Source organism: Pan troglodytes, chromosome 7 (assembly GCF_028858775.2).
Source record: "Pan troglodytes isolate AG18354 chromosome 7, NHGRI_mPanTro3-v2.0_pri, whole genome shotgun sequence".
Taxonomy (NCBI): domain Eukaryota; kingdom Metazoa; phylum Chordata; class Mammalia; order Primates; family Hominidae; genus Pan; species Pan troglodytes.
In genome coordinates, this window is record NC_072405.2 from 77,428,877 (window position 1) to 77,443,204 (window position 14,328).

The following is a 14,328-nucleotide window of genomic DNA, read 5'->3' on the forward strand; positions in this document are numbered from 1 at the left end:
TAGAAAGTGTATAATTTAAAATAACTTATCAAATTCAATCAGTTCCAAATCTGGATTATCATAATTTTTGTAGCAAATTTAATCCATTTACAATATCACATTACCAGGACCAAGCTGGTGGCTCATGCCTGCAATCCTAGAACTTTGGGAGGCTGAGGCAGGAGGATTGCTAGAGGCCAGAAATTCAAAACCAGCCTGGGCAACATAGTGAGACCCTGTCTCTACAAAAAATCAAAAAATTAGCCAGTCATAGTGGTACACACCTATAGTCTCAGCTCTTCAGGAAGCTGAGGCAGGAGGATTGCTTGAGCCCAGGAGTTTGAGTCTGCATTGAGCTGTGATCTCGCCACTGCACTCCAGCCTGGGTGACAGTGTAAGATCCTGTCTCTGAAACACACACACACACACACACACACACACACACACACACACACTGCCCAGACGAATAACTGGGAAGCAGCATAGTATACTGGTTAAAAATCCCTTTATCATTAGTTATCATTAAATTATAATATAATTAAATTATCATTTAATTATCATTAAATTACTAATTTAATTTATATATAATTATATAGTAATTTAAGTATATATGCATCAGGTAAGTATTGTCAATTCAAACGATTGAGAAGCCGTAAAGAACTAGACTGAAGTCAGTGATTTCATTTGAGATTCCTCACACCCTTAGGAAGTTAGTTGGTGAGGGCCAGAGGCAACATACATGGGAGTGTGAACTTACTGGCAGTGTGGCAGCTTCACAATCTCTTAGGGTGTCAAACAGAATTAAAATCACGAGACAGGTCTTTTCAAATCTGTTGAGGTTGGCTTTGCCAGATGTGCCATCTGAACCAGAAATGGGATCAATTCTATGCAACACAATATCCTGGAATCACTTTGGATGCCAGTTTTGGCCTGCTTGTCTTGTTTCTCCTGTGTAGTATTCTGCTCTCTGTGGTGTAAAGAAGTTTCAATTCTACTTCTGATGGAGAATGTATGACATTATTCCCTATAATCAATAAGAGGAAGTTTACGTTTTATCATTCACGAAGGTTTACTTTCTAAAAATTTAAATACTTATTAATTATCATAGTTTTATTTCACTTAGAAAACTAGGAAATGAAGATCTTTTTTCAAGAAAATCCTATTTTATCATTAACATTCATTAAGAACAGAAACATGCTAAATCATAATTTTTAAAAAAGTTGTAATCATGGCACTCAGACAGATGTAAAATGAACACATGTGAAAGATTTATTTAACTGATAAATTAATGAGGGAACAAATAAAGCATTCCAGTGATTTCAAAGAATTAAACTCTCACTTACATAGTCATAAAGGAATGCTGAAATGACTTTATAAATCGATGGAAAAATTGGCAAATTTAATCACTATCCATAGGATAACACTCTATTGCATTCTAATGGACACGATTTACATTTATATGGACAAGAGGCATTTGCACTGCTACCATTTTCTACAAATTCCATAATTGTAAAATAGCTAAAGTCAATGAAGTCCCAGAGCTTCTGTAAAATCAGGCATGCTCGAAAAATGACTTGTTTTTCATTGATACACCCAATCATCTTTTGTTTTTTTCCCTAAGTCTTTTACAAATTCATACTACAATTTCCTTGGAAAGAAAAGCCACCAAGTGGAATGAGTTGGAAAAGAAGATGAAGTACAATCCCAAAGTATAGTGTAGGATGGCAAAATAGTCATGTAAATTTATTTAAGTATTTTGCATTTACTTTGTAATGTTTTTCACAACCTACTGTACTTTTCTGACTTTGTTATTACTCTCTCTCTTTCATTTTCCCAGATTCTATTAATTTATACTAATAGCTCTTAATCTTAAGTAACTTTTACAATTCCCAAAATAAATGGGCTTCATAAGTAAAATTCACATAAAAATTGTGGATTTTGGCCCAGCTCATGCCTGTAATCCCAGCACTTTGGGAGGCCGAGGTGGGCAGATTGCAGTCCAGGAGTTAGAGACCAGACTGGGCAACATGGTGAAACCCCATCGCTAAACACACACACAAACACACACATACACACCCCACATGGATAGTATGAACCATTTCATTAACAAATGCAACAAGAAAGTTATTTACAAACTTTACAAATTTAGCTGTGTACATTATATAAAGGGAATTTCATTTTAACGGAAGTGATTTTTAACGGAAGGATTAATTCTTTGTCAGTGGAAGCAGTCCATTACATGTATCCAGAGTGGAGTGTGCCTTTGTTTGTTTTATAATATGCTTCAGGGAATCTTATTTTACAGGGATTCCATGGTTATGGAAGTAAAATTAAAGTGATTAAACCATTTTGAAAGATAGAAACTGATGTTTTGTGCGTTAGTGACATATTAATACCAAATGAAAAGAAATACTTAGTTGATTCAGATTTAAAACAGCCAATGGTAGAAGTTTGAGCAAAGAAGTAATTTTTTTTTTCTTGAAATACACTGAACTTTCAGGGCCACGTATGATAAATCACTGATTGGTTGCATTTAGAGAATCTAAAAATAAGCTCTTCATGTGGATCAACAATGCTGCTGAAGTTTGTAAAGCACTTATTCTGTTAGCAGATAGAATAATATATTGATTCAGAGCTAGCAACCATCTTCCATGTGATGAATATCACTATTTCCCACCACTCCTAGTCCCTGTACATTTGCTGTAATTATGGTGAAAGTGTTTTAGAAAAAGAATGAATAGGATTTCTTCTAAAAGTAACACAAAGAAGTTGCTCTTGGGAATATGAAAAAGTTTGTACTACACTCAGATACAGTTTAATATTCTTGTGGAAAATGTATATTTGAATAAGTTGGCAAAGAGGGACACGTCAGCTTTTGTATTTTAAAATGTTCAAGATTTTAGCTCTTTGACCCCATCAAAAAGAATTATATGTAGCCTTACGGATTGAGCTTTAGACATACATAGTGGTGCTTGTTGGCGCTGATAAAGTGAACAGGTGCGTTATATTACTAGCTCTATTCCGGGGAAAACCAAAGTAAAACATTTAAATCATCTATTAACAGTAATATTTGTACTATCTTTATGATTACAATAATTCAACATTTTAAAGTTCTTCCCAAACTACATATTTTACCAAGCTAATGTTCCATTTGTACTTTAGGCAATTTGCATTAATTAGAGAATAGTTGAATGCTGCTTATCTGTTCAGGAATAAAGCCATTAAAACCGAAAACCAATCAGTAGTATTGCTTGGTATGCTGAACTATTGTGGGAAAATAATAACACAATTGACTTACTACTCATATCTTTTTCATGAAAACATATTTTAGTATTTCAATCAAAAAGCTAAATAACCAAAATATTTTTAAATTAAAAACACTTTTTCATGATCACTTTAAATTTTTCTGTTTTAAAGGAATCACTTCAGCAATTTCATTTTCCCTTATGTATCCAAAATGTCTATTTTTCATATTTCTTCTTTGAACATCAGAGACTATGTCACATTTTTAAAAAACTGCAGCAGTGTGATTTCCCTCTCTGAAATTTTACTTCTGTTATCTTCTACATAGTTATGGAGTTTTAAATCTACAATTTTTTACATTTATGCTGTTCTTCGGTGTAGCTCAGCAAGATCAAATTTAATGATTCATAAATTTAAAAAAAAGCAAGTTAAAGTCCTTACAATAAACACTGGTTTATATCTAAATGGTATATTCCAAGATTGAGTGTCTTTTTTTTTTTTTTGCTGACTTTCCCTGCAATAGGCCATCTAGTGCCTCTCACATTCTACCGTCTAAAGGAATCTAGACCTAGATAGATACTACTTATGAAGTACAAGAGATCATCTAATCCAGTAACTATCCCATTCTATCCCAAAAGAGACTTTAGCATGCCTTGGATTCACCAGGATAAAAAGCTGTGCCTTCTGACCCCTGGGGCAGTGAGTTTCTGCTGTGGAGCCCATCTCTCCTATGATAGGAGTTTAAGTTTTAATCCAATTAAAAGGCCATTTTCAAGAGCTGCTTGTGCTAAAAATCTTGTGCTTTTATTTTTAAAATGAAAATCACTTTTGAGGCTGGGCGTGGTGGCTCACGCCTGTAATCCCATCACTTTAGGAGGCAGAGGCGGAGGATGGCTTAATCCCAGGAATTGAAGACCAGTCTGGGCAACGGAGAGAGACCCTGTCTCTACAAGGAGTTAAAGAAAAAAAAAAGAAAAAGTTATTGAGGTATAGTGGCACGTGCCTGTAGTTCCAGCTACTCCTGAGGCTGAGAGGGGAGAATGGCTTGAGTTCAGGAGGTCGAGGCTGCAGTGTGCCATGTTTGTGTCACTGCACTCCAGTCTGGGCAATAGAGAACATGTCTCAAAAAAAAAGAAAAAAGAAAAAGAAAATCATTTTGAAATTTGGTTTTGCTTTCTTTTGTAAAAGGAAAATTTGAGGGCCCCAAAATTATTAACCTAAAGGGAAAAGTCAAGCTGGGAACTGCTGAAGGCAACCTGCCTCCCACTCTGTTCAAAGCCATGCTGCTGCTCACTGAAATAGAGGCACACGCCTGTAATCCCAGCACTTTGGGAGGCCAAGGCGGGTGGATCACGAGATCAGGAGATCGAGACCAGCCTGGCCAACATGGTGAAACCCCGTCTCTATTAAAAATGCAAAAATTATCTGAGCATGGAGGCGTGTGCCTGCAATCCCAGCTACTCGGGAGGCTGAGGCAGGAGAATTGCTTGAACCTGGGAAGCGGAGGTTGCAGTGAGCCGAGATCGTGCCATTGCACTCTGGCCTGGGCAACAGGGCGAGACTTCGTCTCAAAAAAAAAAAAAAAAAAAAAGAAGCATATCTGACGGCTTCCTTTGGAAAGCCTTATCAGAAACTCAAAAGAATGCAACCTTTTGTCTCTCCCCTACCTGAGATCTGGAAGCCCCTCCCTACTTCAAGCTGGAGCTGTCCCCACTTTTCTGGACGGAACCAATGTACTTCTTACATACATTGATTGATGTCTCATGTCTCCCTAAAATGTAGAAAACCAAGCTGTGCCCCGACCACCTCGGGCACATGTCGTCAGGACTTACTGAGGCTGTGTCACAGGTATGCATCCTCAACTTTGGCAAAAAAAACTTTCTAAATCAACCGAAACCATCTCAGATATTTGGGGTTCACACTTTCAATATTAAAAATAAACTTTTTTAGAACAGTTTTAGTAACCATATCTGTATTGTGTGCAGCTTTCCACAGGTTTTCCCTGTCATTTTCTCTTCCATGATCGCATCCAGGATCCACAATACATTTAGTCATTGTGTCTCCTTAGGCTTTTCTTGGTTGTGACCCTTTCTCACAACCAAGCTTTCCCTGTGTTTAAAGACCACAGTGGCTTTCAGGAGTACAGCTCAGATATTTTATATTTTCATCATAATTAGATTGGGTTAACGTGTTTTTAGGAGGAAGACCACAGAGGTAAAATTTAATTTTCATCACATCCTGTCAAGGGTACATCCTATCAATATGCCGTATTGCTGTTGACCTTGGTCACCTGGCTGGAGATAGGGTTTGTCAGGTTTCTTCACTGTAAAGTTACTTTTATCCTTTCCCTATCCCTCCTGAACTATTTGAAAGAAAGTCACTAAACACAGCCCACACTTAAAAAGTGGGAAGTTATTCCCCACATCCTTAAGGGTGGAGAATTTACATAAATTATTTGAAATGCTCCTGTATACATATTTGTCTATTCTCATCCATTCATTTATTTATTTGAACATTTATTTTTATCTATATGGACTTACAGATATTTATTGCATATTTTGGATAATGACCCAATACTGGCTTATGTGTTTTGTTACTCAAATTGTTCTAGCTTTGGCTAATGACAGCTTTTTCAGTTAGTCCCTTATCTTTTTGACATACTTCCATCATTGTGTGTGTGTGTGTGTGTGTGTGTGTGTGTTTTCGAGTACTTTCTTGCTTTTTGGCACTACCAGATGGTTCGGCTTATCTTGTACATTTCCTCCCTCAGTCCTAGGGAGTCCAATCATTTATCCAGAAACCCTGGTTCTTTCATTGGAGAATGATTTTAGAAACCAAGATTGGGGTGGTAGGTGTGTTAATTGCTACTGAGTGTCATTGCTTCTAAGTCTTCTCAGGTGCCAGAGTAGAGAAACATATGTGTATATATGAATATGGGCCAGGCATGGTTGCTCACATCTGTAATCTCAGCTACTTGGGAGGCTGAGGCAGGAGGATCACTTGGGCCCTGGAGGTTGAGGTGAGTCATTATCTCACCACTACACTCCAGCCCGGGCAACAAAGTGAGAGTCTGTCTCAGAAAAAAAAAAGAAAATAAATAAATAAAAAGAAATACATATCAACATTTCTGTGTGTAGCCATCTGTATATATAGTAAGGTAAACACGAATTCATACCGACGTCTTTAACTCTAATACATTATGCACAGATCATTCCCGTCTCTTTCCCCTGCTTATCTGTAAATTGCCACACCAGCAGTGAGAAACCTGGCTCCCATCATCCATTTACTTTACTGTTCATTTCCAGAGTACATATATAGTGGTTTCAGAATTGTTAACCCATACTCCTATGGAAAGCAAGTTTATCAACTCGAGTACAGTGCATATGTATAGTTCCTTTAGCCTTTGGTCTTACAAACTCCACTCATTTTCAAAGTTAGTTAGGTTAGCACCTTATTTCCTCCCCCTTCAGTGAGGTTGTTTCATACATCTGTAACACATTTATGTTCTTTCTTTTTTGATATATTGCCATTCATTCTTGGATTCCCCAACTTCCTAATTGATTTTTTTTCATTTGCATACATTAAAGCTTATGGTATAAAATTCTATGGGTTTTGACAAATGCTTAATGTCTTGCATTTGCCATGATGATATCACACAGAATAGTTTTACTGCCCTAAAATATATCCTGTGCAACACACAACCAACCCACCACTCCACTTCCAAACTTCTGGAAAATTGTGCTGTTTTGAAACTCTAGATTGGGGCTGAACTTCTCCAGAATTTGACATCAAAATGAAAGCCGTGGCAGATAGAATATTTATCTCATAAAGGAACTGTTTTAAGCAAAGTGGACATTTAATGACTGGTGGTGTCATGTTTCTTAAATATCAAGGGTTGTGGAACTTTATTTTTACCTTGTTAGTATTTGTCTGAATAAAAATAAAGCACAATATCTCATATTGGAGAAAAATATAATTGAAAGGGGGTAGAGATGATGAGTGAATTTGAGAGATAAAGAGTGAATTGACAGATCATATTGATTTTATGTTTTTAATTTTCCAAATATGTTTGAAAACATGTTCTTGAGTCGTGGCTCAATAAATTTAAAGTCGTTATTTTGTTCTAGAGGAGAACCATCTTTCCCCTCTCCTTCCTTTTTACCCTTTGTCCTCTCCTTTCTTTTCTTCGTTACCTCCTCCTATATGAATGTTTACCTAGTAAGTCCCTATTTTGTGCAAGGGATATAGTAGATGCTAGGAATGCATAGGTGAAAAAAGTTATTTATGACCTCAAGGACCTTTTTTATTATTTTTAAGGACAGAAAAGATGAAAGTATAATTATTACATGGTATGATTCTATTGGTATAATAGGCACATAAAGGAATAGAGGAGTAACTCTGCCTTGCAGGATCAGGGAAGACTTCCAGTAGAAGTGACTCCCGAGCCTTGGAAGAGGAGTGTTAATGTTTAAGACAGATAAGGAAATGCATTGTAGAGCTACCAGTTAATTATAGCTGGAGTGGTCAAGGTGGGATTGAGAGAATAGTATGATAGAACATGTTAGACAAGTATGGATCATGCAGGGCTTTGAGTTTAAATCTTACCCAGGGAATAATGAATAGAGCCACTGAAAAATTATAAGCAACATAGTGATTACATCATATGGCAACTTAAAAAGCGTGCTCTGGCAGATGACTGGTGGGAGAATTAGACAGGATATGATACATGATCCTGGAAAACTTCCCAGATGGCTATTACTACAGTCAGGGTGGGAGATAATGAGGGTCTGCTTTAGTTCAATGACAGAAGGGAAAGAGCAGCAAGGAAGTATATGAGAAATATGTTAACAAACTTTAGAAAGTGAGAAGAGGAAGGAGGCAGTGAAGTAATACTAGGAGAGTAAAATCGAAGATGTTCTCTAAATCCCATTCATCTTCATTCTCATTAAAGGGAATTTGAAACCTTGATGGCAAAGAGGCACATTTTATGCCATTTTATATTGAATATTTCATGATTATGTTTCCAAGAATGAGTGTCAACATTTCCATAAAAATATTAATTCATAAGGAATACAGTTCAGGTGTTTCTTGACTCTAAATGTTATTAAAAGAAGAATGTAAAAAATGAGTTCAGAGTTTGTAGTATGTCTATGACATGAAAATGAATTTAAAGTTAGAGCTCTCCTTTTTTTTAATGAGGAAATTATCCTGATGGTTTTTGAAGATGCAGTTCATAAAGATTGAAGTGATTATCCACATTAATGTTCATGATATCAAAACAGAGTTTAATCTAAAATAAATATGTTCTTTTGCAGGATGAATCCTTAAAGCAATTGCAGGTAATTCATCAACCATGGATCTTGCCAAGTGACACAGAAAGTGAAGGAGTGGAAGCAGAACAAGAGAAACGTGAGTAGACACTATTGTTTATTGACAAATTTCTTTTACCAGAAGGAAATCCACAATAAAGCTATTTCACTTTCATAGCAATAAACAACTTCTGTAAAAAAAAAAAAAAAAAAAATCCAGACTCTGTTAGGAAGAACATGTAAAGACAAGCTATCCTTCAGGTCTATGTCTTCATTCAGTAACATCTTAATTATGGTACAGAGACTCATAGACTAACTTTCTAGAAAAAAAAAAGCAATTCTTTCTAAAGACCAACATAGAGTGTCTAGTTGGAATATGAATCTTCTATGAATAGTCTACGATTACATCAGTGATAATTTATAATTATTTTCAAAATTTCAAAATATGTCAGGATCAGCTGATTATTATATATGAAATTATACTCATTAGTTAAATGAAGATATTTACATATGTAGACACTGTTTTAAGTTCACAAAACAAGTTAATATTATAAGATAACTGAAAACAAGTAGACTAATGGCTCTTGGTTCAAGTCACCATATTCTAATAATAATGAGGAATGAATCACTATACTAATGCCATGGCTCAGTGCATGCTCTCCAGGGTTTATTGAAATTGTAAGACATATGGGCCCAGAAATCTGGTTGAGAAGTTAGTATCAAATTTTATTTATTTATTTTTCTAGTGGTAGCCCTCAGAGAAAAATAACAATTGTATGTGATAATGTAGCCCTCATGATAATTGGTGTGATGTGATGAATAAATAATTCTCCTGAGCCATAACCATGAGAAATACTGATATGTTACATAGGTAGCATTATAATCATGAATCTGGAGAATCCAGGAAATTACACTTCCAGGTTAAAAGCCATTTTAAAATGTTCTTATCCCACTTCCCCACTTCCATACTGTGGGTTTATGTGGTCAGAGGGAGCACACGCATGAGAGTGAGTGCTCAGGTTAGAGGAGGAGGATGGAGGCCAAGGTTCACTCAGCTGTCACATTCAGGAATAGAGTAAACACAGTGGTACTTTATAGATTCTATTGAAGGAAAACAGCACCCATCTTCTATAGAAAACAACTGATAGGCTGGGCATGGTGGCTCACCCCTGTAATCCCAGCATTTTGGGAGGCCGAGGTGGGCAGATCACCAGGTCAAGAGATGGAGACCATCCAGGCCAACATGGTGAAACCCCGTCACTACTAAAAATACAAAAATTAGCTGGCCATGGTGGTGCTCACCTGTAGTCCCAGCTCCTTGGGAGGCTGAGGCAGGAGAATTGCTTGAAACTGGGAGGCGGAGGTTGCAGTAAGCCGAGATCGCGCCACTGCACTCCAGCCTGGCGACAGAGCGAGACTCCGTCTAAAAAAAAAAAAGAAAACAACTGATAAAGATGGAGAAAGTAGAATGTACTTTAAGCAAGTACAAAAGCAAAGAGTATTTTGGAAGTCCCTTAATGCAAGGAATCCTAAGTAAAATGGTTTAGAAAATATAATACTGTGGGATACAGAGAAAAGAATCCCCAAATGTGAAAGTATTAATAGTGCTCCAAAAGTTTTATGAAAAAATGCAAACATATCCACATCTCCCCATCTTCCCACATATTTAAATATACATAATCTCTCATTCTAGATTTTGGCTGTAGTGGTTTTCCACCAATTCTTTTGAGGCCTTCGAAAATTTCATGTTAAAAAAAACCTTCAAGCACTGTGGGTGTGTATTGTATAAACACAATATGGGAAAGTGTGCTAGTTTTACTGTTAGATCCTACAAGAGGTGCCCAAAGTGGGCAAAACTGGTAAACAACATCCTTATAGAATGCAGAGCATGTTAATTATATGAGTGTGCTATATTTTATAATAAACTAAAACTTAGACAAGAAAATAATCCATCAAAATAGTATATTATATCCAGTTTCAAATTTAGTCTTCTTTTCTTTTCCTTAAATCCATATATCTTCAATCAATATTAAGAGTAGAAAACATAGCCTAATCATGTAAAGGATATGCAAATCCCCAGAACTTTCTTCAACCCTTGTCACCTAATACGCATTGCCTTTCTGCTTATATTTTTACAATATTTTGGCAATAAGTTTTAGTTTTCTTCTCTTCTACTAGGGTACAAGTTATTTGAGGGAAAGGGTCCATTCCCTTTTTCATCTTATTGAGACACAAAATAAGCCTTCAATAAATATCAGAAGAATTAGTAAATGAATGAGAAAATGAATGAATAGATTTATTTTTTTCCAACTTGTTTATCAGGACAGTTAGAAATTAAAAAATAAAACAAAATAAATAACTATTGTAACTATGAATAACTGTTATAAAAGTTATTTATACTTTTATTAAAATTTTAATATTGGATTTATAGTTTATCCATGGGTTTTGCTAAATGGTCCATCAATCACTCTAAGAAAGTCCATTCCTGAACTCTTGTAACCGTAGAACTAGAACCAAACATATTTGATCTTAGCAATGTTGTACTGGGAGACGACCCTTGACAATGGTAAATTGCTTGAAATAAAATCAGGGTTTAAAGTAATTGGGTAGTAATGGGAGCCATCTGGAAATGGAATGCTAGTTAGAATTGTAGCCAGGCTCCCAGCACAGAGATGCAAATAAGAGTAGCTTCCATCAACCAGGTGCTGGGACATGTATACATTGGAGCCACTGAAGCATTGGTATCTCCACTGATACTTTCAGTCAACGCATGTGGTTTGTAGAACAGCTGGCTAGATATGCGTAGATCATCTACCTCTGTCTCAGGAAAAGGAAATAAATGACATAAATCTTTGTGAGCCCAGTATCTGATTTAGAATTTACAGGCTCATATCCTAGAAACTTATGAGTGAGGAAGATGACAAGTTTACCATTTCAACAACACCTGTTTCTTGACTCAGCTTTCTATAAATTATGCCTAGGTAATTTTATGGAATCGTCTAATTTCTCTTGAGACAAGATCATCTTGGCAGAAAGCTTCCAAATAATGTCAGGGGTAATGCATATTTCTTATCGCATCATTTAAAAATAAGACTTAGCTCAAATAAATTTTTGTAAATCAGCACCTTTAGGAAAAGATATTGTGAACAATTAAATAGGGAGCTTTATAAACTTTTTATAAGCAAGATGAGCAAAACCCTTGATTAAATAGATTTTTTTTCTTTACTCTGCTTTTAATTAAAAAGTATAAATTCAAGTGTGAAAAAACTTGTGTCAGGGTTGTGTTTCTTTCTAATCTCTCAGATTATGGTCTGAAGTCACTAAACAAATCAAATTCCAAATATTTGAATCTGCTGGGGTACTTGTTTAATAATCATATTCTGGGACTCTATTTCAGACCTACTAAATCAGAATCTCTGTGGCTGGGACTCTGAATTCTGCATTTTTCATACTTTGGTAATATTTGCTTATTCTAAAAGTTGAGAACTAGAAGAAAAATTTCAATGAATCAGAGGGTTATGTTTTCTGAATCAGCTTCATAGTATTGTTAAACTTTGGGTCTTCTTTTTCTAGGCTTCTTTCCTCATCTATAAATAAGTTTGAATATAAAATGTGAGTTTGGAGAAAAAGGAAGGCTAAAATTTGAAGAAATATACATGGAGAAGACATGAAAGACAGTGTATTAGTCTGTTTTCACACTGCTATAAAGAACTGCCTGAGACTGGGTAATTGTAAAGAAAAAAGGTTTAATTGACTCACAGTTCCCCATGTCTGGGGAGGCCTCAGGAAACTTACAGTCATGGCAGAAGGAGAAGGAGAAGCAAGCACTTTCTTCTAAGGAGAGAGAGAGAGCAGTGGAAGCCACACATTTTTAAACCATCAGATCTCGTGAGAACTCATTATCACGAGAACAACAAGGCGGATATCTGCCCCCATGATCCAACTACCTCCCACCAGGCCCCTCTTCTGACACATGGGGATTACAATTTGACATGAGATTTGGGTGGGGACACTGAGCCAAATAATATCAGACAGGTCCTCCAGACTGTGGGTTCAATGCTTACAAAATCAAAACATAAAACATCTAGAATCAATTTAGCCAGTACCCTCTAATTACAGTTTAGATTTTTAAAAACACAAATAAACAAGCTAAAAACACACAAGCAAACAAACAACCAAACCAAACCAAACCAACAAAACAACACAAATGTCCCAAATAAAGAAATAATAGCCATAGTCACAGATGAAAGCTAATGCTGTCATAAAACATTAAGACTTCCCCACTTGGGTTTGGGTCCTAGTTCTTCCTGAGGTCTTAATGTCTGTAACAGTAGGTAATTTGGCCCTGGGTCTCCTTAAGGCAGGGCGATTGAGATGATGACACGGTATAGAGCCTGTCACCTGCAAGGACTGACTCAGGTATAAAAAGGGAAATAAAATACCTGTACTCTCTAACTGTGGAACAAGCCATGAAATTTGCTATTGGTATTAGACTTTGAACGAAAAATGTAAAGATACACATAGGGAATCAAACTCTCAGCTCTGTACTTTGGTTATTGGGTTCAAACTTAAACTATCTGTATTGTCAGAAACCCCACATTATAATAACAATTGGCCAGCTTCATTAAAATTCACAGGGTCCTCTCATGTGTAAATGTAAGAACTGGGGCATTTAGAACTCCCAAAGATTTAAATATCAACTCCTGCTGAAGATGAGCTCTCAATCAAATTACAAGCTGCCTGAAAAGTTATAGCAAAACAACAGAGTCAGCAAATGCTAAAAACACTAGAATTAGAATGATGAGAAAGGAAAGAAATAAGACAATCAGAAAGAGACCATATTAAAAGTATGCTTAAGATATTTAAAGATATAGATCAGGCGCAATGGCTCACGTCTGTAATCCCAGCACTTTCGGAGGCCAAGGCGGGCAGATCACGAGGTCAGGAGATCGAGACCATCCTGGCTAACACGGTGAAACCCCGTCTCTACTAAAAATACAAAAAATTAGTCGGGCATGGTGGCGGGCATCTGTAGTCCCAGCTACTCGGGAGGCTGAGGCAGGAGAATCGTTTGAACCCGGGAGGTGGAGGTTGCAGTGAGCCGAGATCACACCACTGCACTCCAGCCTGGGCGACAGAGTGAGACTCCATCTCAAAAAAAAAAAAAAAAAAAAGATATTTAAAGATAGAAAAGGAAAAGGAACCATACTGAAAGAATTCTAAAGTAAGGAAAAAGACAAAGAGATATTTAAAAGATTATCAAGAACTTCTCCAAGTAAAAAAAGTTACTGAAATTAAAAACTTAATGTTTTAAATATCTCATTAAAAAATTCTGAAGATAGAATTAGATGAAAGAAAAATAGAAAGTTTGCCAGAAAACAGTAAAAAATATAAAGAGATGGAAAATTCAAATTTCAGGTTAAGTGGCATGTGATATGTGTGTGTATGAGTGTGTGTGTGTATGAGTGTGTGTGTGTATGTGTGTATGTATGCATATATAAAAATACATACATGTACTTACAAACATATATAGATACAGCTTTTAATATATATGTGTATATGTATACATACACAAACATACATATATATTATAAGCTGCATATAGTACAATCTCCACAAGAGAAAATAGAAGAAAGGCAATAGTGAAAGATACAGTGACTAAAAAATTTTCCAGAATTAATGGAAAGTTTTAATTCCCAAATTGGAAAGCATAACAAACACTATTTATTTTGATATTCACATTGTAAAAATACAGAATATCACAAAGAAAGAAAATCTAAAAAACAACAAGAAAAAG

At 36.0% G+C, this 14,328-nt stretch overlaps 1 protein-coding gene across 4 annotated transcripts in view; it reads left to right on the top strand.

The window, feature by feature from the left end:
- C8H8orf34 (chromosome 8 C8orf34 homolog) overlaps positions 1-14,328 on the top strand; it is a 481,071-nt gene that overhangs the window by 440,926 nt on the left and 25,817 nt on the right. For all 4 annotated transcript variants that reach the window (XM_024344934.3, XM_009455317.5, XM_009455316.5 and 1 more), the window contains 1 exon segment: positions 8,538-8,631. In XM_024344934.3, the coding sequence (XP_024200702.2) occupies positions 8,538-8,631 (94 nt within the window).